Here is a 23,520-nt window from a genome sequence, read left to right as displayed (position 1 = left end):
CTACAATACATTTGTGTGCCTGTCTAAAACAACACGTACGTCCATTTTTTTGTATGCCTGAATTCATTTAATTTATGATCCTACAACACATTTGTGTGCCTGTCTAAAACAATGTTTTCTTAATCGTATTACATTTCACAAAGGTTCACAAAATATTTTTCATTGTTTCAGAAAATCAATACAATGCTCCATTAACAGTGAAATAATCCCTAACGTGATCATCATTCATTTTCTGTTTGACATATATGGACGTATGTGCAAGTAGAAATGTTTCAATGTTGATGATTTTTGGTATTTTTCTTCTTTTTGGTCAAGCAAAGCTTTATAATGTTAACTGTTCAACTGGAGCACTTCACAATAAAATAAAATCTGTTCATAAAATTATTGCTTGATCTTATTGGCGGACATCACGTGAACAGTTCACGTGAATGACGATGTCATCGTTTGTTTTCAGCAGAAGTATTTCTTCCAGTTCCTCTTGCAGGGAATGTCAGTGTGGAAGGCGGTAGCAGTTTCTCCAAGGTGCTCTCCTCCTGGTTGGAGGGCAAAAGCTATGCAAGCAAATTGCTGCCACACCAGGAAACAAATAAAATGATGCCCCCACCCATGAAAAAAAAGCAATTCCTGGATCAGGTAATTCTCAAGTTGTTCAAACTTGAAATTATCATGTTATATTATGTGATGCTGAGCTCTTTGTTGTTGTTTTTTTAAATCCGTTGGTGGCATTTGAGTCACTGTCTTGTGGAAGGACCCGCTTCTCATTTGGAATGCGTGGAATCTTGGTCGTGAAAGGTTACACGTGTGCGCTACGTCTGCACAAAGATATTGTCGAACTCATTGAGCATGAGCTCCACAATCTGGCTCTGGAAGATCATGTGGACGGTCATGTTGGACTCAGTCTGTGGGCGCAGCAGCGTGGGCCCGAAGACGATGGCCATGCTCTGGACCGACATCCGGTTGGCGTCTTTGTGATCCACCACCCTGCATGGAGACAAGGAGGAAGCGAGGCAAAGGTTAGGGAAGCCCTCGAGGTGGCGGGAACGTTAGGAAAGGTGGTGTGTGGGAGCACGCGCCTACGCAGATGCCTGAAGAGCAGCTCCATGGTGTCGTGGTTGGGAAGCGGCAGCGAGCGGACCAAGTCCTTAATGTAGGACACGCGCTGGCTATAATCCTTATCCTCTGCATGACAAAAGGTGGACGCTTTAGGGAAGAGCGGCGCGAGAAAAGGCTCGTTTGAACACGCGCGCGCGGACACGGGACTGACGGATGGCGGCGATGAATTTGTCGAAGAAGCTGAAGGGGAAGAGCGGCTCGGGGAGCTCGCGCAGGAACAGCTTGAGGGCTCCCGTCAACACGTGGATGTCCTCCCAGTGGCCGTCCTCCACATCCAGATGCTCCTCTGAGAAAAAAAAAACCGCAATCACGTCAGCCGCTCTGCTTCGTCGTCATCATCATCGTACCGTGATCGACTTTGTGTCGCAGCTTCTGGATGACGGCCAAGTTTCCGCTCACACGATAGATGCCGTCCACGTCGAGACCTGCGCACACGCGAGCCCCATCGACATGTCTGGAACATGACTCAGCACAAATAAAGTAACCTGTGTGCGTGCGGTACCTCTCCTCTCCACAGCTCTGATGCACTTCTCCACAAATTTTGGAATGGTTGTGTTTTCCCTGTGACAGAGCGTGTCCAGGTGGCAGCCGAACACGTTGTCTGAACACAAGAAAAACGGGGTTAGGTCTCGCACGATCCCGGCACGTGCGGTTGGGGCGCTTACCTCGTATGTAACCCTTCTCCTTGACACTCTGCAACGTGGGCCTCCTCTGCAGGAAGCGGCGCAGTTTGGTGCGAACTCGCGTCTGCTCCGTGTCGGCGCCTGGAAGACTTCTGTTGCCTGCCGACGCGCAACAGCAAGTTGAACAAAAAGCACACGGGAAGGCGTCGCCCGCACTGACGTGGCGCCGAGCGGGGCGCGTCTACGGACGAAAGCACTCACTCCCGCGCTTCCTGTCTTTGTCCTCTTTGTCCGAGGCCGCGTCGTCATCGTCGTCCGACACGTGCTCCTGTTCCTGAAAGACACACCTCCACGCTTACGTATGTGTGTGTGCGCGCATGCGTGTGTGTGTGTGAGCGTCTTTCCCTTACCAGCTGTCGGATGGTGTCCTGCATGACTTTTAGCCAATCGGCAATGATGCTCTCCGTGTCGTACTGCATCAGGTACTCGCACCCCTGACGGGTCCTCAGCTACACAAACACACACAAGCATAAAAACCAACGAGGAACACACACGGTATGCAACTCCGGGAAGCGGGCTGACCTCCAGTACGTTCTTCTTGGATGATTTGTCCTTGGGGGCCCAGCACACTGAAGCTCCTCTCAACTCCACCGTGTATTCCGGGACAATCTGCGAGGCCTTGGACTGAGTGATGAGAGGAGGCGAGAGCCACGTGAGCGTGCCGCGAGCACTTTTGGGCGTTAAGATGAAAGGTGAGTCACCATGTTGCCGCTGGGCACAGACTTGGGGTCCCGGTGGAAGGTGAGGATGCCGCCATGTAGGACAGTCCACGATTGACTCCAGTTCTTCCTGTTGGCACGATGTGATGATGTCATGACGACAATGATAAAAACAAGAGGAGACGACAGGAAAACGTCCTCACCGGATTTTCTTGCCGTTATCGACGACTTTGGTCTTGTTAACGATTCCCGCCTTCTCCAGCAGGTGTCCCTGCAGGCACAAACAGCAAGTCACATGATCACAGTCATCAAAGTCTCGACGTGGCCGACCGCCACCACCAGGGGGCACCCGCAACCTCGGGTTGTTTTTTTGTTTTTGGTCACACACACTTACACACACCGTCATATGGAATCAAACTTATGGTGCCTGCACACAAGACAGGCGAGTACCACTACACCATCAGCGATTCCCCCTTGGGTTAGTTGAGCTCCAGTTTAATTTCCCATAGCAACCGCAAACAAATAGACCCCCAAAACACAGCAGAGGTTAATGGCCAATCAGAGCGCAGGACCTGCAAGTACCTGCTGGGAGTCTGAGCTGCGATTGGACAGATTCCTTCTCAATCCGAACCTATCATAGTGCTTGAAACAAAATGACATCATCAGCACGTTGTGCATGTTTGCGTGTAAACCTGTCCATGTGTGCGTCGGTGTATGTGCTGTGTTGTGTTTGTCTGCATGACATTGCGTTTGCGTGCATTTTCTGTTTGCGTGTGCGTGTACCTGCGTACTGTCAGGCGAGTCCCGCCTGAAGTCGGCAAAGTGTCGAGAAGCAAACGTCTGGGGAGCACAATCAACTTTGTCAGCCCGCCGCCAGTCATGCCAACATGCGATCATCGACTCACATCCTCGGCCACGCTGTGTCGCCACGCCACGCGCTGATCGGGTGCACCATTTGACATTCGGAAGCCATCTTTGCGCTCCAGGTGCAGCCTGGGATTATCCTGCTGGCAAACATGCTGGGAAAAACCACGAGACATAAAAATCATTGCGCGGTTGTCATAGAGACGGGACATTTCAAAGTGATTTTTTAATGGGCAGATTTTTCATTCTTTGTTTGTATGTCTACATATGTTGCCGCACCGTTGTTATTAATACCAATAGTCAGTCAATTCTGATTTTACCTCTGCAAAGAACGGCTAATATTGAAATTACAGATCAAATAGTTCCTAATCACAACATAGGGATTTTGAAATATTTGCTTGAAACCGTGAAACTGCATGTCTTTCTGTGTGCGTGCGTTGTGGGAGGTACCGTAGTAAAGACGGCGTCATTGTCGCTGTTTGCATCAACAGGATAATCTTCTTCCGGCAGCGGAGGCTTCACGTTCAACCCACACACACAAACAATCAAATATTTGTAGCATAACACCTGACCGTTAAACCACAGGCACTGAACTCGTACCGGGCCGTCGGCGGGTCCGGCGGCGTCATCGATGTGGGGCGCCAGCGTGGGGGCATTCCAGGAGGTGGCGCCAGAGACAGGGTTGTAGTAGTAGAGCCTCCCCGAGTTTTTGTCTGTCAGTTGCTCCCACATCTCGCAGCCAGACTGGAGGGAAAGCACTTTAGCATTTTATTTTTGAGTAAAATATATTGCATTTGACTTTAATCTTTAAGAATTCTTTAATTTGGGCACAATTTGTATTTGCCTTTCATTTGAACTGTACGGTTGTCTTAATATTCCTATTTGTATTGTTTAACAACTCGACCTGGTTATTGATGAAGTCGCGCACAAGGTCTGGTGCGCGTTTCTTTTTGTTTTTGTTTTTTTACCTGCGAGAGTGTCGGCGACAAAGAGGAAGGGACGGGGGACAAGGACATGGGGGACGACGGGTTCGGCGAGGGCGAACGCGGCTGCGTCCAGGTGCTCTGTCGCGTCAGCGGGTGGAAGTAAAACACTCTGCCGCTCTCCTGGTCCGTGTGCATCTGCAACAGAAGCCTTTCACAATAAAACAACACAGCATTCTGATTCGGATTCTTTTCAGCATCCAAAATGTGCGCGCACTGACCTGCCATCCCTTTTCCGGGCTGGCGGGGGAGAGGCTTATTATTTCAGAGGAGGTGCTTGAAGAGGCGAGGGTGTGGTCTATAGTGGAGGGGGCGGGGTCAGGCACCTGCAACTGCTCGGGGGCGGGGTCACAGGCCTGCCGGTGCCAAGACAAATGGTACAAACACACGCAGGGATGAATAAATATTTCACGCTTCCTCCTCGAGTTTCTTTTGTCAACTGGCGTCCGTCGTCAAGGCGACGAGAAGCCATCAAATTCTTCATCATGCTTCGCTAGCCACAGTCATGACACCCCGAACAACATAATTGCCTCTACAATTAATTGTTGCACTTGTACATTTGGAATGGCACCCAATTGTGAAAAGTTGCAGAAGGTGGCACATTGCTCATGGCTTTTACCTGTTTGGGGGGCGGAGTTGAGTTGGATTGTCCAATCAGGTCATCCAAGTGCAGATCCTGGATGGACTCGTAGATATGGTTGGACTTTTCTTCCTCTTTTTGCTCCTCTTTCTCCTCCTGGCCGTCGCTGTCCTGTTCACTGTCCTCCGTGGCCTCGATGGCTTCCTCTTCCTCTTCTATCTCTTCCTGCGTGACCACCGTCTCTTCTTGGTCTTCCCGCGAAGGTCTGCTCTCAGGGTCCTTGAGGGCCTGCACCTCGGGTACAGTGGGCGTGTCCACGGGGATGGGCAGTACGTGGGGTCGGGTGGCGGCGGTCTTGGCCGGGCCGAAACCGGCGTCTTTGTGTTCCTCGGGCAGATTTTTCTCCGTTACGCCGTCTGTCTTTTTGGCGGGGTCGGGGCCCGATGTAGCACTGGAGTGACGCGGGGGCGCGACAGGGAGGGGCGGTGGCAGATCCATAAAGTCCAGCGGGACACCGAATGTGGACATCCGGTTGTCTGTCTTGCGATAGCCGCCGGACGTGTCCGGTTTGAGCCGGATGGTGACTTCGTCAGCGGGTTTGCTTCTGATTCCGCCCGGCTCCTCCACACCCTTAGGAACGGGAATCGTTACGGGGACCGGCACGGGGACCGGCACGGCGACCGGCACGGCGACCGGCACGGGAACGGGGGCCGCCACCGGAGCAGGGACCGGAGTGGCTTCGGGAGCGGGTGGGTGGGCAAAGTCCAGAGGGGACGGCACATCGGGCGGGAGCTCCTTGACGTACTTGGCCGGGATGTAGAAGGGTTTGGAGGCGTAGTCCCTCCGCACCTGCCACCAGTGGGCGTTGGTCTTGGCCAGCAAGACGTAGCGCTCGTTGGGCTTGATGGAGATGATGGAGCCATCTCGACCCTCATATTCGTACTGGAATTCCACCAGCACCAGACCCACACCTCCAACAAACAGACAACACATTTGAGCTTGCAAAATGACATACTGTACTCATTCCAGACCTGAATTTCTAGAGTTGGCAGTAAAATAAAAAATTCTGATCATTTGCGACATTTTTGGAGAGGGGAAAACGTCAAGCAAGACTAACCTTTGCCCAGCAAGGTGGATGTGGTTGCCATGGTGATAGCAGACTCGCCCCCTCAGCTTGACGGACAGGCGGCTGGGTCACAGGTGAGAGGTGAAAGGTCAAGGGTAACCATCCGCACCCTAGAACAGGAAGTACAAAGATCACCTGAAGTGTGGCAGTGTGCACACAAAATGGGTGTCAGTGGAATGTTCCACGTGTTCGCATCCGCCCTGCCGTGACATGTCCCACGCTACACGTACAGGAGTCAACACACGTACGTACACGCCATGCAGCACATTCGCACACACACACACCTATACACAAAGTATTCAACAAACACAAAAGAGTGAACACTGACGCCAGTCACCACACGAGTCAACACATAAGCTTTTCCATGTATGACGTCATTTCTGTCTCCAAATAAAGGTCATGTTGTTTTATGCGCACACACAACACGCACACTCACACACATACGTAGAACAATAGTAGGAGGCGCATCTCGGCCTTGTTTTGTTTACAGAGGGAAATGTCTGCTTCCTGTCAGTCCGAGGCCACGCCCACCAGTCGCCACCTCTCAGTGACATCACAGACACATCCGCGTACATGTACGAACACACAGTGTGTGTTTTATATGTGACTTAGTGAGTTATTGTGGAGAGCTCTGGGTTCAAAGTCTGTCACTTGACTGACACACTTTTAGATACTCGCACACACACACACACACAGAGGAGAGTGTGTGTCTGAGTGTGTTTCCTGTCTTTGTCACACAACAATAGTGCCACTGCTTCAGCATTCAGCAAAGTCACAAAGTCGAATGAAGGTTGGCTATATTAGTATGTTGTGCATGGGACCGGTCGTTCATGCTTACCTGAAAGACTGGTCACCAATCAGTGGCAGAGCACATATCAAGACAGATTGACAAGCATTCACATTGACAAATAAATATTATATTGAAAAATATCCCAAATAAAGAATATTTGAGATAAATCCAACTTTTCATTTCTGAAGACATTCTATGCTATTTCCATTACAACAAAAGCAGGTTAATAATGACAATTAAATTCATTTGTTGAGTCAGCATATTGATGCCCGACACACCTGAACACACCTCAAACAGTGTGTCTGTGTGTTTCAGGTGTGTCATGACTCATGGGGCCTTCTTGAATTCCAGCCCCTGTGTGTTTGCGAGTCCCATGAGCACACCCTCCCCACAGGCTGGAAACACACATGCGTGCACACATTAAATTCCCTATCAATCGTCAAAGCAAACATGAGATTCGTCGACCAATCGGACAAGACCTTAAAGTCAAGTGACACTAAACTACCTTTGGCCTGTGCGCCGGTGAGCAGGGTCACAAATGTGTCAGGTGACATTTTGAAAGTGTCACATGACCCGTCATGGCACGTTCAGAAACACTCCGCTCCAATTGGCCATCACCAGACCGTTGAGCGACAGTGAGCATGGACGTGATGGAAGAAAACACTTCAGGAGCTTCCCTAAAGGGCATTTTGGGATAAACCACATATACCTTCTACTATACTCCTGGTACTACTGCTGTACTACAATACTACTGACTAATACTGCCCCAATGATACAGTACCAACTGATACAACAGCTACTTCTGCTATGTGACGAATCATCCTACTGCTTTTATATTACTACTTCTGATATTCTCAAATATTACAAATACTACAAATGCTACTTACACTATGACACACTTATAATACTAGTGCTATTACTATGGATACTAGAATAATTATACTACTAATATTGTGACGCTGCTAGCACTAAAATGAGTTCATTATCATAGCATAAAACAACAATATAATAATTATTTAATATTATTACAATTAAGGCTAATGCAAGCACGACTGCTACTAACGCCGACAATTACCTGCCACGAGAATTTATGATCAGAGGAACTACTTTTTGGATTTGACGGCAAGATCGAATCATGGAAGTTGAAGAAAGTTGAGAACTTGTACTTGTTTCTTTTGTCGGTTGATGTGCACACAAGCAAACACACCCAACCGCGCCGCACATTCCAACCGCACGCTCGCGCGCGCACGCAGGAGCTCAACGCTAACAAGCTAACAAAAAACACACACGCAACTTACGTTCTTCCAGTCTTTCCTTGCTATATAACTTTAGATAACAGAAACGAAACTGCGCACACAACTCTACTATTGCGTCTACTATTACTCCGACGATCGAGGTCGACATAATACACAAATGCGCAACTCCATAGAAGTGTGTGTTAAAGTGTGTGTGCGTTCGTGTGGGTGTGTTTGTGCAGATGAATGCAAGTGTAGTAAAAAGTAGTTGGAGTTACCTCGAGTCCAAGCAGAAGCACAACAGCCATGACGGGGTGTCCTCGTGGACTTGTCATGTAATTGTTGTGTACTTGTGTTGCATGTGTCCGTCAGTGAGTGTGTATGTGTGTGTATATGTGTGTGAAAATCGGGGAACAGGTTCCTGTGTATGGCCCCGCCCACCTCCGAGACCTGCTTGTCTCAGCTTGCCCCCTGCCGCCCCGCCTTCGTCCCTTCCTCCCTCACGCAAATCCCGCCCACCACTGAGCGCTTCCTGCTCCGCCGGTGATGTTTCTATGGCGCCATCTGGCGACTAGCAGTTGTTCACGCAAGGCGGCACGATGTTTGCCCTCATGACGTCATCGCTAATAATCAAAACAAAGGAGACAATGCAACAAGATCTATATAGAAAAAACGACTTCACAAGATTTTAGTTTCGCATCCTCACGGTATTTCGCATTCGCTTGTTATTATGGATTCAAGACACCTGTGAGCCCCCCGCCTCCTCCTTGGCGATGGTTGGTTCCAGACGGTGCGCGTGCCCGCGCTCGTGGCCGCGCTGGTGCTGATGCTGCGTGCATGAGGCAGCACTTTTCCCGCCTCCAGCCGGCAAGTGACATGACGTGAGGATCCGCCGCTCGCTTTCTTTCTTCATCGCCATCATCTCTATCGCCAACACCTTCTTCCTCATCCTCATCCTCATTTCTCTTCACTGCATGACAACATTGAAGTGCCAGGGAATGAGGTGTGTGCGTGCTTGAGCTGTTGAACATGTGATGACGTCAGCGCTTCCTGTCCTGTTGCCCTCACTGTCTTTCGCTTTCTCGAACTCATTTTCTGTTAATCTCTCGTTCACCTTTCCGTGTCACTGCCTGTCTCGACCACTCCCTCCTCCAGCCTGCATCCTAAACAGCTGAGTCATCTTGTCCTGACTCTTCCTCTCGTGTGTGTGCGTGTGTGTGGTCTTTCAGAAAGCGCTAAGTCATGTCCGCCGGTTTGGACGACAGTGACAGCGTGTTTGGTAAGTAGCAAGGCCGATAGGCTCTGATGCCAAAGTTAACATCTAACGCCATATGTCATGTAACGTGATAACATCATCAGGTAACCCACCTGTGTATGCATGTTTGCATGTGTCAGAGTTGAATTCAGTGATTCCAGAGACGGAGCTGCTGGACAACAGCATCCAGAAGGGGCGGGCACAGCTGAGCCGCAGGCACCGCCCCTCTCGCTCCCGTTGCCATGACAGCGTCAGCTCCAATGATGACAACGGTGACGACAGTCTGGAGAGGAAACAGGTACGCGCATGCATGTGTGTATAGGTGACAGCATCTAACCAGCGTGTGTATGTGTGTGTGTGTGTGTGTGTGTGTGTGTGTGTGTGTGTGTGTGTGTGTGTGTGTGTGTGCGTGTGTGTGTGAACTGCAGGACAATGCAACCTTCTCCGTCCATGCACCTCTCCAAGTCACAATGCGAGGCTCCTCCCCTTCACCTGATTTGCTGCTGTCGGCACGCAGTGCCGCCTTCTCCTTTGACACATCACTGGTTTGTCAAACTCGGCATTCAAAACGTGTAAAAGATACCCAAACATTGTCGACTCGCTGTTGATGTTTCTCAGGTGCGTCGCTTGCCGGATGATGCCAGCCTGTCATTGGCCGTGGCCCCACGGGCACGCTACCACCAACTAACCAATGACACGTCTCAAGAAGCTTTGGCCACCAGTTCGCTTTCCAAGTCATGCCCCGCCTCCTCTGATGCCTCGCCTGTTTACACGCGAAGGAGCAGGAGGCCGGACAGCGAAGGTACACACACGCACACGCACACACACACACGTAATATGACTTTGTGCGTTTGTGCTTCTGTGTGTGTGCGTGCATCAGTTCTGGTGTCCGAGTCCAGTCGAGATTCGAGTCCTGCCGACCCTGCTCCAGTGCTGCTTGACCAGAAAACCAAAAGACGCTTCCAGGATTTGGGGTGAGTGCAGCTTGCCATGTTTGTGTTGAGTAAGCTCCGCCCCTCACGTTTGTGATGTCACTGACACTTTTGTCATGTGATCAGCGTGACGCTCAGGCGCTCATACCTTCGAGTGAAGAAGGACAAACTGGACAAACGAGACAAGCGGTCCAGCGAGGGAGGCGCCAGGTGAGTTTGACCACGCCCCCCGCACACACACTGACCTCTGACCTTCACGTATCTCCTCCCAGAGACACGTCTGAGAGTCTCAGAGAACGAGACTGTTCGTCATCTTCGCGAGCGTCCACATCCTTTGTCTCCTTTTCCTGGTTTTCCTCGTCGGGAACAACTCCCGGGTCCCCGCAAACGCAGCCTGTGGCTGGCCCTGAGCCCCCAAAGTCTTGCTCACAGGTACACGTGCTAACCAATATGATGCTACAAGCTAACAGCTAGTGGGAACGTTATTTCGATTTCTTTGTGTGTCTTGGCATGTGAAGAAATTGACAATAAAGCAGACTTTGACTTTGACACAGTCGCTAAAATGTGTGTGTGACGTCACAGCGAGACAATTGATTGGACAGAAGCAAAGAAAATGTGTCAATGCGTCTCCTCAAAGTGGAAGTAAGAAAAATAATTTTTTTTGCAGGAGTCTTCTTTGAGCGAGGACTTTTCTTCTCCTCAGACGTCCCTGTCTATGTGTCCTCATGTGGAGTTGTCCTCTTCCATGTCCTCCTCCCACCCCTACCAGACTCTGTCGCAGTCTTCTGACGAGGTAGCGCATTTATGTACACACACACACACACACACACGCTCATGATTTCATGAGCTTGAGTGGTGCCTGCAAAGCTTAGGCTGATGACGCTGACAATTTTTTTTTGGTGTGTGTGTGTGCATGTGTGCGTGTGTCAGCTGGGTGACGAGGCACCTTCCGCGGTGTCGTCGTGGACGAGTCAGCAGGTGTGTGAGTGGCTGCGTGAGCTGAGCATGGACCAGTACGTCCCCGAATTCCAAGCTGGACACGTGGACGGACGCTCGCTGCTCCAGTTGGACGGTGGAAAGCTCAAGGTAAGCGTGAGTGCGTGTTGGCTTGAAGTAGCCCCAGTTAGCCGCCGGACAACAGGTTCAAAAGTGGGGCTAGATTTTAGCGGTTTTGTTTCTCGCAGGGACTGGGTGTGCTGAGCTCGTGCGACCGCGGCGCTCTCAAGCGGCGCATCAAAGTCTTGCAGACGGCGGCCGACAAGGACAAGAAAAGCGCCAAGCACAAGGACAAAGAGCGCCGCAAGCAGCGCGAGCAGCGCAGGAACTGAACGCTGGCTGACCTCTGAGGGGCCAGAGGCGACCTGAGTTCGGAGCCAAATATGGTCAAACTGCATTTCTCTCCCTCATATGCAAACCAGACGCAAATGCTGTTAACTCGATCTGTGGGAGACATTTGCTGTCATGAGCGTGCTTTCCAATAAAAAGGCTCTTATTGTGAAAGGACAGGAAGTGTCACTCATCAAGAGACCCAAAGCATGTGTGGGGAGTCGATCACTCAGTGCAGTGTAGGGATTTTGATGATTTCCAAATCAAAAAGAATGACTACAAGGACATCGTTCCTCCGTGTGACGTGTGTGTGAACGATCATTTGCTGACTTTTTTGCTGAATCATTAAAGTCCAACAAATTTAATTCTCATCACTTTATTAGGAAACAGGACATTATCTGAAATTGACAGTGAAATTGTTGATGATTCATTCTCTGGTTTGGGCCGTAACATCCATTAGAAAAATCGGCAAAAATGTCGATTGTCTTGCAAAGTCAAAGCTGACATAGATAAGTCTGCTTTCATGACGGACAATAGAAATTGGAGGATGCTTACTGTTGAGGTACTGAAATTACGCTCAGTTAAGTTCAACAAAGTCTCTAAAAGTGGTTATCAAAATAGTTATCAGTTCATTTGATCATCGAGTTCTCATCAGTTAATTGATGAATTGTTGCACCCCTACTATGTAGAGGATGTGGCGTGATTCCCATCACAGCCCAAGACAAGAAGCTGTTGCACTCCATTCATAAAAATAAATAAGATTATGATAAATAAATATGAATGATTAATTCATAAATATAAAAAGTGAAACATTAGATCAATAAATAAGGTTCCCTTAAGTAAGGCAAGTGTGCAGAAAAGTGCGAGAAGCTTCTCGTGAGAAGCATTTGGCGAGCGTGTCTCGGCGTGCTCGCCAAGTCTCAGCTCATCGCATTCCTCACCGTAGCTGACTGCGAGCCCCGCCCACCGCCGCCACGGACGTCAAAGTCAGTTCCTCGTCATTCCTGTCGCAGGGTCTGTCCAGTAGGAGGCGGCGCAAGAAGAGGAGGATGGTCCCAGTATTTCCGGACGGCGTATCACATCCATCGTCTTAGCGCTGGGCGGCGATGGCTCGCAGGCTTCGGATGATGTCATGAGCGAAGGATCGAAGCTGCGTGAGCGTCAAGTGAACGGCCGCCTGAACCTCGTAGTCGCCATGGAGCTGTGCCGCAAGCCCCGCCCATTGGTCAAGATGCTCATCCTGGTTGGTCTCGTCGCCACCGGGCCAGGCCGCCTCCCGGACCTGTAAGCACGACAACGGTCGTCAGCAAGTCCCAAATGGTTAGCGTTAGCATGGACGTTACCTTTGCAATGTGAGCAAGTAGGTCTCGCAGGTCGGCTTGAAGGCGTTCCAGACCACCAAGGCGCTCCGACAGAGCTCCCAAAAGACCCTGGAACATCCGCACGCCGGCTGCCATGCGATTCAGGCACATGTCCTGCAGGGGGCGACAAAACACATTATCAAGCTAGAACAAGAAGATCAAGTTTGTTCGCCACCAAAAAAAGGTTTCGGTTGTATTGGGTAAACTGACCACGTTGAAGTTTGGGGACAGGGGCTTGAGGACAGGCACTGGAGGGATGTTGAGGGTGGCGGCGAGCATCTGAAGGTCACCGATGGGGCTCGTGAGGTCAAGGGTCGAAGCCTGCAAAGGGAGAAAGCGGGCATGGTCAGCAAGCGTCGAGCGAAAGAATGAGCGAGCAAACGTTGATAGCGAGACAGCCGACCTGGGCGAGCGTGGTGGGGACGTCCCTGGAGATTTTGTCGGCCAGCATCCCAGCTCGTTCCAGCGCATCTTGCAAGCCTGGCGAAGGGGCAATGGCTGGCGCTGTGTGGATTGTCCGCGGGAACAGGAAGCAGCACAGAAGCTGGAAAACTGAGGCAGGAAACAGATTAATTATTGCAGAAGTTATCAACTAGTTTGGTCCACCGTTATAAATCAAGAAGCAACTCAGGGTACCACTGCTTTGGTGGAATATTATTTTATTTTGCACCGAAAGAGGATAGACCTATACAGGGCATTTATTTGCATCTATAGGATGTTTCATAAAGTACGCAGTTTTTTAATTGCGCGGGATTTTTTTGTTTGAAGATTGTCAGCACTGTTCCTATCATTTTCGTTATCTATTATCACTCCGATTAGAAGACCATTTGTCGTTTTTCCATTTTGTAGCCATGGAGCGGTTCAGTATCGAGCAACGCATTCTTATTGTGAAAATTCATTACAAAAACGGGGAGTGCTACGCAGAGACTGTCCGTAAACTTCGCGCGATCTTTGGACGTGACAATGCCCCGACCGCAACAACAGTTTCGAGGTTGGTACAGAAATTCGAAGAATCTGGGTCAGTTGCAACCAGAAAATCGCCCGGTCGAAACCGTAATTCCCTGAGCGTCTGATCTCACTTCGCGGCGGCGACCAAGAATGGCCTCCGAGGTCATGTGACCTCACACCTTGTGACTTCTTTTTATGGGGATGTGTGAAGTCACAAGTTTACGTGAACAAACCTCAAACGATTACCGAACTGAAGATGGAAATTCAACGGGTAATCGGCGAAATCGACAGGGACGTCCGCAAAAGAGTTATCGTTAATTTCAACGATCGGATGACTGCCTGCAGAGAAAGTGGAGGTGGACATATGCTCGATATCATTTTTCATTATTAAATTGAAGTATATGTTGAATGAAATTAAATAAAAATGTTGACTTTTGCATCGATTTTGGCTGATTTATTGCATTTTTAAAAACTGCGTACTTTATGAAACACCCTATATATGTCTATTTTCGAAATCTAAGCTACATTTGACATCATTTGGATGGGTAAATGATTCACAAAATTGGCTTAAATAATGAATCCATTTTATTTTTAAAAATGTTACAATTATTTTCCTTTTTCAATTTTGCTGACCACCTTCAATACCGGTCCGGACCAGTAGAGGGCCGCTGACCACTGGTTGACAAAGCCTGAATTATTGGACAAGGTGGACAAAAATTAGAGCTTTTGTACTACAAATATAAAAAACCAAGTATTGATTGTCTCAAAAAGTTTTTTTTTTTTGGTCCAAAACGTGAGATGATGCATTTACGTGAGGTGATGTATTTTGCTCACGTGGAAAGACACAGGAGCTAACCAATTTGAAGCTCGTACTTCCTGTTGCTTGTTGGAGACGCAACTTTAGTTCGAATCCAAAAACTGGAGCCTGCCCCCTCTCTCCCCTCTTTTCGCCAGTTGTGCAGAAAATGGACACGACGAGAATCAAATTTGCAGTGGACAAAATGGCATGAGCGGCGAGGGGGCGTGGCAGACGAAAGGCATGCTTGCTCCGCTCTGCTCTCACCTGCGTATGCGTGCATGTCGGTCACGGCGGTTTGGTGTCTTGCGCGCTCCACACGACCAAGACGACGACGAAGATCGAATGGACTTCAGCTTCCATTGGGGCTTTTATTCAAGCAGTTCCGCGGGGACTTTCCACCAGCACAACGCGTACGCGACGCCAACTTTGCCGAAGTGACGACAGCGCATCGTGACGTCACCGTGGTCCGCACCCGAGCGTCTTACCGACGTCATTTCCGGGTACAGCCTGAACGCCTTTACCTGAACAAAGTCTTTTCCGCTAAATGGTCATTTGATGATGTGCTTTTTAACGCAAAATACAAATGCTAAAATGATAAGTATAAACTCCAACGCTTCCTGACTATTGGAATGTGCACAGCTTGTGCGTTTGTGACGTCTTCGCGCGCCTCGCACGCATGGATTTCTGGTTTGAGAAATCCTGGAAGATCTGGAAGGGAGGAATGGGAATTTCGCGTTTCGTAACACCGTGATTCACACTTCATCATCATCATCAGTATATTTATCGGTTGCGTGAGCACACTTCCTGTCCAAGATGGTGGAAAAGTCCAGCCAGTGGCTTTCAAGTGAAACTCAGTTGAAAGGGTGTGTTTTCATCTATTAATAATAAATAAACAAGAAAATAATTAGCTCCAGCTCTCTGTTAGACATTCATTTCGTTAGCAATTTCTTTTTAAATTAGCTGCAAATTGCCTTGCTTCTATTAATTTCAGAAAATCCCAAAAATATCATCTTCAAAACAAAAGAATGTGATTTGAATCTATTTATTCGTCGAAGTGTTATGAAAGCTCCAGCAACATTGATCCAGTTCATTGTAATTATGGAAGAGCGATGACGTCATTACGTGTGCCCGAGAAACTATTTGTCATTTGACTGATGTCTCAACCGTCTCGCCCAATACATCAAAATGTACGTAGCGAGTCAGACAAAAGTCAAGTATCTCCAACGCGGTGGCAATCGTTCACGCATTGTCGGTTCATTGCAAACGGACAGTTTACCCACCCAGACGGGTGAACGCGTCAGGGCATGATGACCAGGGGCACCTCTTTGTCTCCGGTGCCGAGGAGCGGGAACATCTGCTCGGTGAACTCGGCACAGTTGAAGCTGAAGATCTCGGAACTTGACTTGGAGTTGTAGAAGGACACTTGACCCGCCTCTACGTCCAGGAACACGCCCACTTGACGCAACTTGGGCGGAGCCTTCACCTGATGGGCGAAAAAGCACAAACATACGGTCAAGCCCGCTTCGTCTTCCCTGGCCCGCCCGCCAATAATAAACACAGCACATCCAAATATTCAGTCAATAACCAGAAATGCATCCAAATTCAGCATACTAATTGGTTTCAAAATGAAAACATGTCATTCGAGCAGGCTCTGGGTGCCATGGCAACAATGACTGACATTGGTTGCCAACACTTTCAATTTTTAATTTTCATCGATTTATTGTCGCAACCCTCCAAATATTTGCTAAGTCAAGGAGGCGGGACCTTGGTGAGCGGCGGCGCGGTGAGCGCTCGCAGTTGGCTGCCGCTCCACCAAAGGGCATAATATCCGTTAGCGGGGCTCATGTCAAACAGGCCCTTCCTCTGCGCCGACTCGCTCGCCACACCCAGTTTCCAATCCTTGTTCTCGCCCACCAGCACCTGCACACGTGCAGACACAGGTACATGCAGTCACAGGCACATACAGCAACAATATGACACAAAATACAGAAAGCGAGACAGACCTCCCAGTAGTGTCGTCCGGTAGCATATCCTTCCTTGGTGATGATGCACGACCACACGTCGAATCGATGTTGGCTGTTACGATAAAACTGCAGCTTCTCGCCACGCTTGACCTGCTTCCTGTCCTCTGACAAGATCAAGAACGGGTACGCCGTCATCGGGTTCAAGGTCACGTCCTCTGAACGTAAGCAAGAAGGCAGCGTGCCACCGTTAGGCTAGCTAACATAGCACGAGTGATGACATAATGAAAGGTAGAAGGTTCTCACCCATGTACACACGAGCCTTCTTGTGACCTGTGTAACACAAAGGCACTTTTAGTCATTGAAGTGAATGAATTTGATTTAGAGCGTGAATGTTTGAGGTACGCACCCGACACCGGCTTCATCTTCTTCATGTCTGAAAGTAAAGCAGATGCAAACGTCAGTCTCGTTTTCACAATAAAAGCCTCACTGATGGGCCGAAATCACTGGCGAACAAGTAGAAGTTAGCGTGTCAAAAACTAAGGTTGAAAAAATATTTAGTTGCAAAAGCTAATAAAAACAAAAAAACTTTATAAAGAATTTAAAACTATTTGAACCTCCATCTTATTTTCTGTCGGAAATTAGCCGGCGTTGCCAGGGAATTGCGCTCAATTCAAATTTTCAGTGTTATGTTGTTTTTTTTCAAATATTTTTCGGTTTGTAAGAGAGCACAATCAATAGTTTGTTCTGCTGAGTCGGCCGAGTCTTCTCGACCAGTGAGGTAGGCCCTGTAGCAGATGAAAACACTGCTATCAAATTCATCCATTGGAGAATGTTGTGCCAAGACGCTGAAGCTGATGACCTCTGAGTCCCCATTGGCTCCTCCTCAGGCTGCTGCTGCTTCCCCTGAGACTGAGCATGCTGTCCGCCGCCATCATCGGGTCACCCGGCGGCACTGCAACACACGGCGGCACGTGAGCTGTCGGAGCTGAGACGGCCGGTGGAGAAGAGACGGCGGAGGCGCTCACGGGAAGCCACGGATCCTCTGGTGCCGCCCCCGGCCCCACCCAACCTGGCGTCCTCCATCTTGTCGCGAACTTCGGCCAACGCCGACTTAACCCAGCCCAGGTTGAAGTGGAGGTTGAGGTCCAGGTCGTCCACATTAACGGGCACATCCGAGCCCAACGGCGACGTAGCTTCCGAGAAGCTCTGAGCGCACAGGTCATAGGTCAGCCCACGTCACCTCTGTCGCTCGAGTTGTGTTCTGACCTGCAGGAATCCGATGTGGTCCTGACTGACCGCCTGCGCCTCCAGCCGGACACGCCTGTCCATCAGCTGTCTGAGTTCCGACTCCAGTAGGACGACTTGGCCCTCGCCCCTGGACAGCACCGCCCCCATCTGCTGCTGGACTCCGCCCACCACCTGGGTTCGGAGGCGGTCCAGGGAGGCGGCAGCCTCGTCCAGCAGCGTTTCCACATCGCCGCGCTCTCGCTCGCCGTAGGTCTGCCGTTAGCACGTTTACGCTTTAGCAACGCTCCTAGCACGGCTTGGCGAACAAAGACGCTGACCTTGACGCCGTCCATCTTGGTGTTCAGCTCAGCTAAGATCATCTCCTTGTCTTTTATCCTGTTCAAGATCTCTTGCTCTGTCCTCGCAACGTACTTCTACAAATGCAGACGAACGAGGAGTTGTGAGAGGAAATAGGAAGTGAGAGTGCATGAGTCAAAAGACCTGTTTGCTGAGTCGTTCCGTTTGGACCGACACGGTCTGGTGAGTTCGGTGGTCCTCCAGCACGCAGATGGCACAAATGCAACGTTGACAAGTCCGACAGTACACCTGAACACATGATCACATCTATGATCGCGAACATGTAATTATGTATGACCTTGCACGCCGGCACATTGCGGCCTCCATTTTCTCACCTCCAGTAGCCGGCGGTGTAGTTTGCAAGTACGTCCCCTGAGTGCTTCCTGCGGGTCCATAAGAGGATGCTTGGCGTAGAACGGCGTCTTGTGATGCGGCTGGATGTGTTCGCTGCAGTAGGACGCCGTACATGTCAAGCAGGAGCTGACGGCCGGCTGCTTGATCCCCGTGCACACGTCGCACCAAACCATGTCCTCGTCGGACTTTGTAACAAACGGGTTGGTGCTGGACGGCACGCTGGATGAGGCGGCGGCGGCGCCATAACGAGAAATTTTGTAATTCTCCGTGATCACAGCGAAAACTTTGTTGATACTCAGTTGTGGACGCTCTTCAAAGCCATGTTTGCACAGCGGACACGTGCACGTGCTGGTCGATGCCCAGTACCCGCCAATACATGCCTAAAAAAGGCAGCATACAAGCAAGGGCTAAGAAGCTAGCATGCTAATCAGTCATGTAACCAACACACAGGTGCTAAACAGCTGTGATGCTGACGGGTTCGTACCTGGCAGAAGTTGTGTCCGCACGGCGTGGAGACGGGGTCAGTGAAGAGGTCGAGACAAATAGAGCAGGTAAGTTCCTGCTCCGTGAACAGATCCGGCGCCGCCGCCTCTGCCATCTTGTTTCCTGCTGTACGGAACACACATCGACATCGATGGTAGCATTTGCCCGGTGAGAACTGGAGTAACAGGAAATGGCTCAAAAACAACACCGCATTCCTCTGCACCCATGTGTACAAACCTACAACTCTGATAACTCTGTCTGATTGGCGGCAGGTGTGCTTGGGGGCGGAACCACAAAGCACCACCGACTCACATACACCCACGCGACCACCGTTTGACTGTCATTCTACAACAGGACTGATGATGTCATGCAAGCGGGTCTAGGCCTCGATGAGAACTGTCAATTACAAAAGGGCGGGGCAAGGCTGAGTAATAACCTTTCACCTGTGTGTTTATCCTCTGCCGCCCCCTGCTGTTGTGGTGGATAACGTGCGACACCTCCTTACGTCGTTAGAGGGCTATCTTTGCATCTTCATCGCGTCTTTGCCAGCACCCTTTCAAAATAAAGCCAACTATTCACCCATGGCTTTCATTTCCACAATAAAAGTTTGTTCTGATTAAATGTTTGTTTTGAGCTGTTCCTTAATGCACATGCTGGTTTTCACTCATTTGTTTACACGTGTTCAATTCAATAAAAATGACTTAAGTTCCACTTACCCCACCCTAAATACAAAGAAAAATCCCTTATAATCGTCTTTCGAAAGCGCTCTCTCAATTTAGCACAGCGCAATACTTTCAAAATAAAGTGACGATGCTGGGTCACTCCCTCGAGGCGTTTCACACGGGAAGCAAAACGATGTCCGAGGTTGTCAAGTGCATCAAAATCTTCGAAAGTTTTCTTACCTGCTTCAAGTCTGTTGCTCTTCTGCTCAGCCTGAAACGCAAGTTTCACAATGACGTTTTCGGGGGCGTGTCCTGACAAAAGTGGTCGGGCCACATGTTTGCGTCAATGTCGGACGTGATACGCATACTCACCGTTGCATTGATCGCACCGACGATCAAACAAGAATATTGCAAACCACAAGAAAATCAAATGCTCAAATTTGTATATAAATTTAAGTTTACTGTGCATATATCTTATTGGACAGATTTTAATAGTTTATATTCTTGTCTTCGTATTTTTACATGTTTTGCTTGACCGAGAGTTGAAGAAATTCAATCAATAAACTCTTGAACATACTGAACTCACAGTCACAATCAAACAATTCAACAAGGCCAAGAAAAAACAATTGAATTTATTTCATGAAAAAAAAAACATGCATGTGACTCCTCCCCTTCTTCAGAAGTTTTTGTAGTGTGTCAGCCTGCGCACACAGAAACACGCACACACAACAGATGAATGAGTGCGATGGCTCATGGTTCAAACGTGACAGCACATTTCTCATTATCGAGTTGGATCTTTGACTGGAATTGCCTAGTTCGATCCATCGATCAATCGATCTATCACTCACTCACTCACTCACTCACTCACTCACTCACTCACTCACTCACTCACTCACTCACTCACTCACTCACTCACTCAATCAATAAATTAATTTTCAGACACATGTTGCTAATTGGCCGTCTGACCTGAAGAGTGGAGCGCGTCCTTTGTTGTTAGCAAATGAGAAGAAGCCACTGTGAGGCGAAAAGTCCATACAGGAAACTCGATAGACAAACTTCTTCTTCGCCAGAGGAAAGTTGGAGAAGACGCTCAGGCTTGGAACGTGAACCTGATGATGACACAGTCGCTGTTTATTATCACGGCGTGCCGTTGTCACGACGACGGTATTTCCATTTCACCAGTTTGGCGGCCTCTTCTTGGTATTGCGAGGCGATGGCCAGGATCTCGGCGCTGGGGTTAAAGGTGAGCGCGGTAACAGGGGTCAGCAAGTTCATGATGGCCTTCAGGGGCGTGGGATTGGCTGAATTAAGACACGTCTGCTGCGAGTACACGTTGACCACACCCGCCTGTGAACTGAAGCGGGGTGATGTGACGGGACATGGAAATACAAACTTGACACTTTGACGGACGCCATCTTACCCGCACGCTAGGTAGCGTCCGTCAGCGGATGCGGCGATGGCCTTTGCGGCGGCACAGCCGTGGTCCGTGAACCTGTTGACGCAGCGACTGCTGCGCACGTCCCACACGAACACTTCGCCGTCCTCTAAGGTCACCACCGCAGTGTCATTATTCAGTTGTCGTGATGATGTCATGGTTAGTGTTACACGATCAACTCGCCTGAGTTAGCAAACACTTTGCTGCCGTCGCTGCTCATGGCCACGCCCACCACCTCGCCGTTCAGCTTTATGCTGTTCACCACCTCCTTGGTCTGACGCACGTGCGCACGCACGCAATGGCCTCGTCAACTTTCCGCAGCAACATTGCTTTGATTGTGAAAGTGATGAGTGTGCACCTTGAGTGTCAGCATGTGCAAGTATCCTTGAGTTCCTGTCAGCAGTAGAGCGCCCCCCTCAGGACATACGCAGAACTCTTTAATCCGTGGTTCCCGCAGCCCTGAACACACACGCACACGGTTGAGTGCGGGCGAGTTCTGACAAGGCAGGTGCGTGCGCGTGTACCTTTGACTTGATGCGCTGGCATTATGCGTCCTTCCATCATATCGTACATGTAGAACATTTTGTTCTTCACACTGGTGGCGATGACGGCGTCGCCCTGGCAAGTGAAACGAGCTTTGTAGATGGGGAAGCGGTCCAGATGGACGCTCTGGATCTTAGAGTTGGTCTTGCCGTCCACCTGCGGTGCACAGAAAAGCGCATGCGCCACATTTGCCGTTAGCTAGCGAACAGCGACAATGAGGTGACATTTGTGTGAGAACTGGTGGTAGTTCTTGGGGAGTCGCCATGACTGACCTGGAAAAAGGAAAGCGAGCAGTCGAGACCTGCTGTCAAGACCACCTGAGCCGACGGGTGGAACTGGACCGACGTCAGGCGATCGGAAGATAGCCGCGCCGCGTTGGCGTGGCAACATTTCTTTAGCTGGAGTGCAGCAATGACATGGCGTCAACAATCATGTCGCCGTGACAAACACATGATCAACAAAACACATGCGGGGTCATATTGATGAGAAAAAGAGCAAACGTCACGGCAACCAGAGCGCACACGTGTCACGATGAGCACAACTCAACACGCTTGTCACCGCAACATCAGCCCGTTTGTCACGACAAGCCTCGTAGTCATGACTATCAAAATGCATGCAAGGTTGTCATGACGACGCGTGTGCACGTGAGCACCGACCCCGATGATGCCGCTGGGCAGACTGTCTGAAGACGCCACGAAGTTTCCCGTTTTTCTCAGCAGGTCATCGTCTTCGTCTTCCTCCCCATCGTCATCGTCCTCGTCATCTACAAACACGCAGCTGATTAGACGTTGTTCTACCTTTCAATTAATTAATTTGTGTGTCAACGTAGCACTGTACTAAAGGTCAGGGTGTGACTACTTTTGCAACCTTGGAGCTGCATTTGCATTGTTTATGTCCTTACCTTTCACTGACTTCTTGCTGCCGTCTGTGGCCCAGGATGGAGCTCCGCCCATCGACTTCTGGAACCTGACAAGGTTACACACGCATACACACACGTGCTTGAGCGCGAGTGTGACTGGAGTGCGCATGTGTGTGTACGTGTACTGACTGATCTCTCATCCTCTGTTGCAGTTTTGTCTTGCTGATGCGGGCCTCGGACTGTCCTCGCATCAGGTTGCTACGGAAGCGATGCTGCATGTCCACCCTGCCAAGCACACGTCCATTCGCTTAGCCAGCTGATGTAGCTCCAATTGTTGTCGTGACAACACAAGAAAATGATTACAAGTCGCACCAAGCAATACTTACTCTTCCTCCAGCTCATCATCATCATCAACCCAGGCAGCTTTTTTGATTGGTGGGGGGGCTAAGCGCGCTTCCGTCTCCTCGTCAGATTGGTCTCCTTCTTCTTCTACCTCCTTCTCATCTTCCTCCTCCTCCTCCTTACGTCACCCGTACGCACAAAATGTTGACTGCTTTTCACATTTGCAGCATGATGCCGATGTTATCATATGCGTGTGGTTACCTGCACGTCGCCAAAGACGATGTCCTCCAACTTTTGTACAGTAGGCTCCTTTGCGCGTAACAGTGCCAAACGCTTGATGTTCTTTCGGCGTGCGCGCGCCTCCTCCTCGGGTACGTCTGCGTCCTCAACTGACAAGCGCGCGCTCCTCTTTTTACTAGACATGTTTGAATTCCGAAATGAGTGGAGTCTTCCGAAAGATTTAAAACTTGTTTTCCTTCTAGCAACCGGTCGACTACGAGATTGAGGCACGTGGGAAAGTGTTTTCCGGTGGGGTCACCAGGAAAAGGAAGTGAGCGATATAGCTTCAAAAGTGCCTCACAGAATGGAGCCTGCCCCCTTGTGTTTGAAGGCGGGATTGCATTGCTCACGTACTGGCTTT

At 49.7% G+C, this 23,520-nt stretch overlaps 5 protein-coding genes across 12 annotated transcripts; 1 reads left to right on the top strand and 4 right to left on the bottom strand.

Moving 5' to 3' along the window:
- Positions 1–44: 44 nt before the first annotated feature.
- On the bottom strand, positions 45–8,471 carry arhgap27l (Rho GTPase activating protein 27, like). The gene is made up of 21 exons (XM_037257510.1): positions 8,312–8,471; positions 6,000–6,118; positions 4,922–5,853; positions 4,524–4,658; positions 4,288–4,440; positions 3,920–4,063; positions 3,770–3,835; positions 3,361–3,474; positions 3,239–3,295; positions 3,038–3,097; positions 2,659–2,726; positions 2,498–2,585; positions 2,319–2,420; positions 2,147–2,245; positions 1,998–2,070; positions 1,779–1,895; positions 1,616–1,714; positions 1,461–1,538; positions 1,265–1,399; positions 1,074–1,179; positions 45–981 (listed from the first exon to the last, which is right to left on the bottom strand). The coding sequence occupies exons 2-21, from the start codon at positions 6,028–6,030 to the stop codon at positions 807–809; spliced, it is 2,832 nt and encodes a 943-aa protein (XP_037113405.1). The 5' UTR covers positions 6,031–6,118; positions 8,312–8,471; the 3' UTR covers positions 45–806.
- Positions 8,472–8,823: 352 nt separating this feature from the next.
- samd14 (sterile alpha motif domain containing 14) lies at positions 8,824–11,911 on the top strand. Of its 2 annotated transcripts, none has more exons than XM_037257505.1 (11): positions 8,824–8,914; positions 9,263–9,312; positions 9,429–9,586; positions 9,717–9,833; positions 9,907–10,090; positions 10,169–10,262; positions 10,347–10,430; positions 10,493–10,652; positions 10,888–11,013; positions 11,151–11,306; positions 11,405–11,911. In XM_037257505.1, the coding sequence occupies exons 2-11, from the start codon at positions 9,276–9,278 to the stop codon at positions 11,546–11,548; spliced, it is 1,260 nt and encodes a 419-aa protein (XP_037113400.1). In that variant the 5' UTR covers positions 8,824–8,914; positions 9,263–9,275; the 3' UTR covers positions 11,549–11,911. The 2 variants fall into 2 exon arrangements, with proteins under 2 accessions (XP_037113400.1, XP_037113401.1); XM_037257506.1 differs by lacking the exon at positions 8,824–8,914 and adding an exon at positions 8,929–9,036.
- On the bottom strand, positions 11,907–15,062 carry csf3b (colony stimulating factor 3 (granulocyte) b). The gene is made up of 5 exons (XM_037257507.1): positions 14,919–15,062; positions 13,311–13,459; positions 13,118–13,228; positions 12,890–13,021; positions 11,907–12,828 (listed from the first exon to the last, which is right to left on the bottom strand). Exons 1-5 carry the CDS (start codon positions 14,932–14,934, stop codon positions 12,637–12,639), a joined length of 600 nt encoding a protein of 199 aa, XP_037113402.1. The 5' UTR covers positions 14,935–15,062; the 3' UTR covers positions 11,907–12,636.
- Positions 15,063–15,680: 618 nt separating this feature from the next.
- On the bottom strand, positions 15,681–20,014 carry LOC119126276 (E3 ubiquitin/ISG15 ligase TRIM25). 6 transcript variants are annotated; one of them, XM_037257448.1, is made up of 15 exons: positions 19,942–20,014; positions 19,483–19,592; positions 19,277–19,384; positions 19,041–19,165; positions 18,538–18,936; positions 18,347–18,451; positions 18,184–18,279; positions 17,885–18,118; positions 17,644–17,824; positions 17,478–17,570; positions 17,025–17,051; positions 16,922–16,948; positions 16,658–16,833; positions 16,419–16,574; positions 15,681–16,137 (listed from the first exon to the last, which is right to left on the bottom strand). In XM_037257448.1, the coding sequence occupies exons 4-15, from the start codon at positions 19,152–19,154 to the stop codon at positions 15,952–15,954; spliced, it is 1,794 nt and encodes a 597-aa protein (XP_037113343.1). In that variant the 5' UTR covers positions 19,155–19,165; positions 19,277–19,384; positions 19,483–19,592; positions 19,942–20,014; the 3' UTR covers positions 15,681–15,951. The 6 variants fall into 6 exon arrangements, with proteins under 6 accessions (XP_037113343.1, XP_037113345.1, XP_037113344.1 ...); XM_037257450.1 differs by having other exon boundaries at positions 19,041–19,162; XM_037257449.1 differs by lacking the exon at positions 19,277–19,384 and having other exon boundaries at positions 19,476–19,592.
- A 298-nt stretch (positions 20,015–20,312) lies between these two features.
- On the bottom strand, positions 20,313–23,413 carry utp18 (UTP18 small subunit processome component). Of its 2 annotated transcripts, none has more exons than XM_037257457.1 (13): positions 23,142–23,413; positions 22,925–23,058; positions 22,728–22,823; positions 22,581–22,645; positions 22,336–22,442; positions 21,952–22,077; positions 21,661–21,835; positions 21,495–21,595; positions 21,320–21,410; positions 21,122–21,245; positions 20,881–21,055; positions 20,668–20,810; positions 20,313–20,402 (listed from the first exon to the last, which is right to left on the bottom strand). In XM_037257457.1, the coding sequence occupies exons 1-13, from the start codon at positions 23,301–23,303 to the stop codon at positions 20,378–20,380; spliced, it is 1,524 nt and encodes a 507-aa protein (XP_037113352.1). In that variant the 5' UTR covers positions 23,304–23,413; the 3' UTR covers positions 20,313–20,377. The 2 variants fall into 2 exon arrangements, with proteins under 2 accessions (XP_037113352.1, XP_037113353.1); XM_037257458.1 differs by having other exon boundaries at positions 22,925–23,052.
- Positions 23,414–23,520: the final 107 nt, after the last annotated feature.

The sequence above is a fragment of the Syngnathus acus genome, chromosome 8 (genome assembly GCF_901709675.1).
Source record: "Syngnathus acus chromosome 8, fSynAcu1.2, whole genome shotgun sequence".
Lineage (NCBI taxonomy): Eukaryota > Metazoa > Chordata > Actinopteri > Syngnathiformes > Syngnathidae > Syngnathus > Syngnathus acus.
Note: the sequence above shows the minus strand (reverse complement) of the source record. Positions and strands in the feature narration are given on the sequence as shown.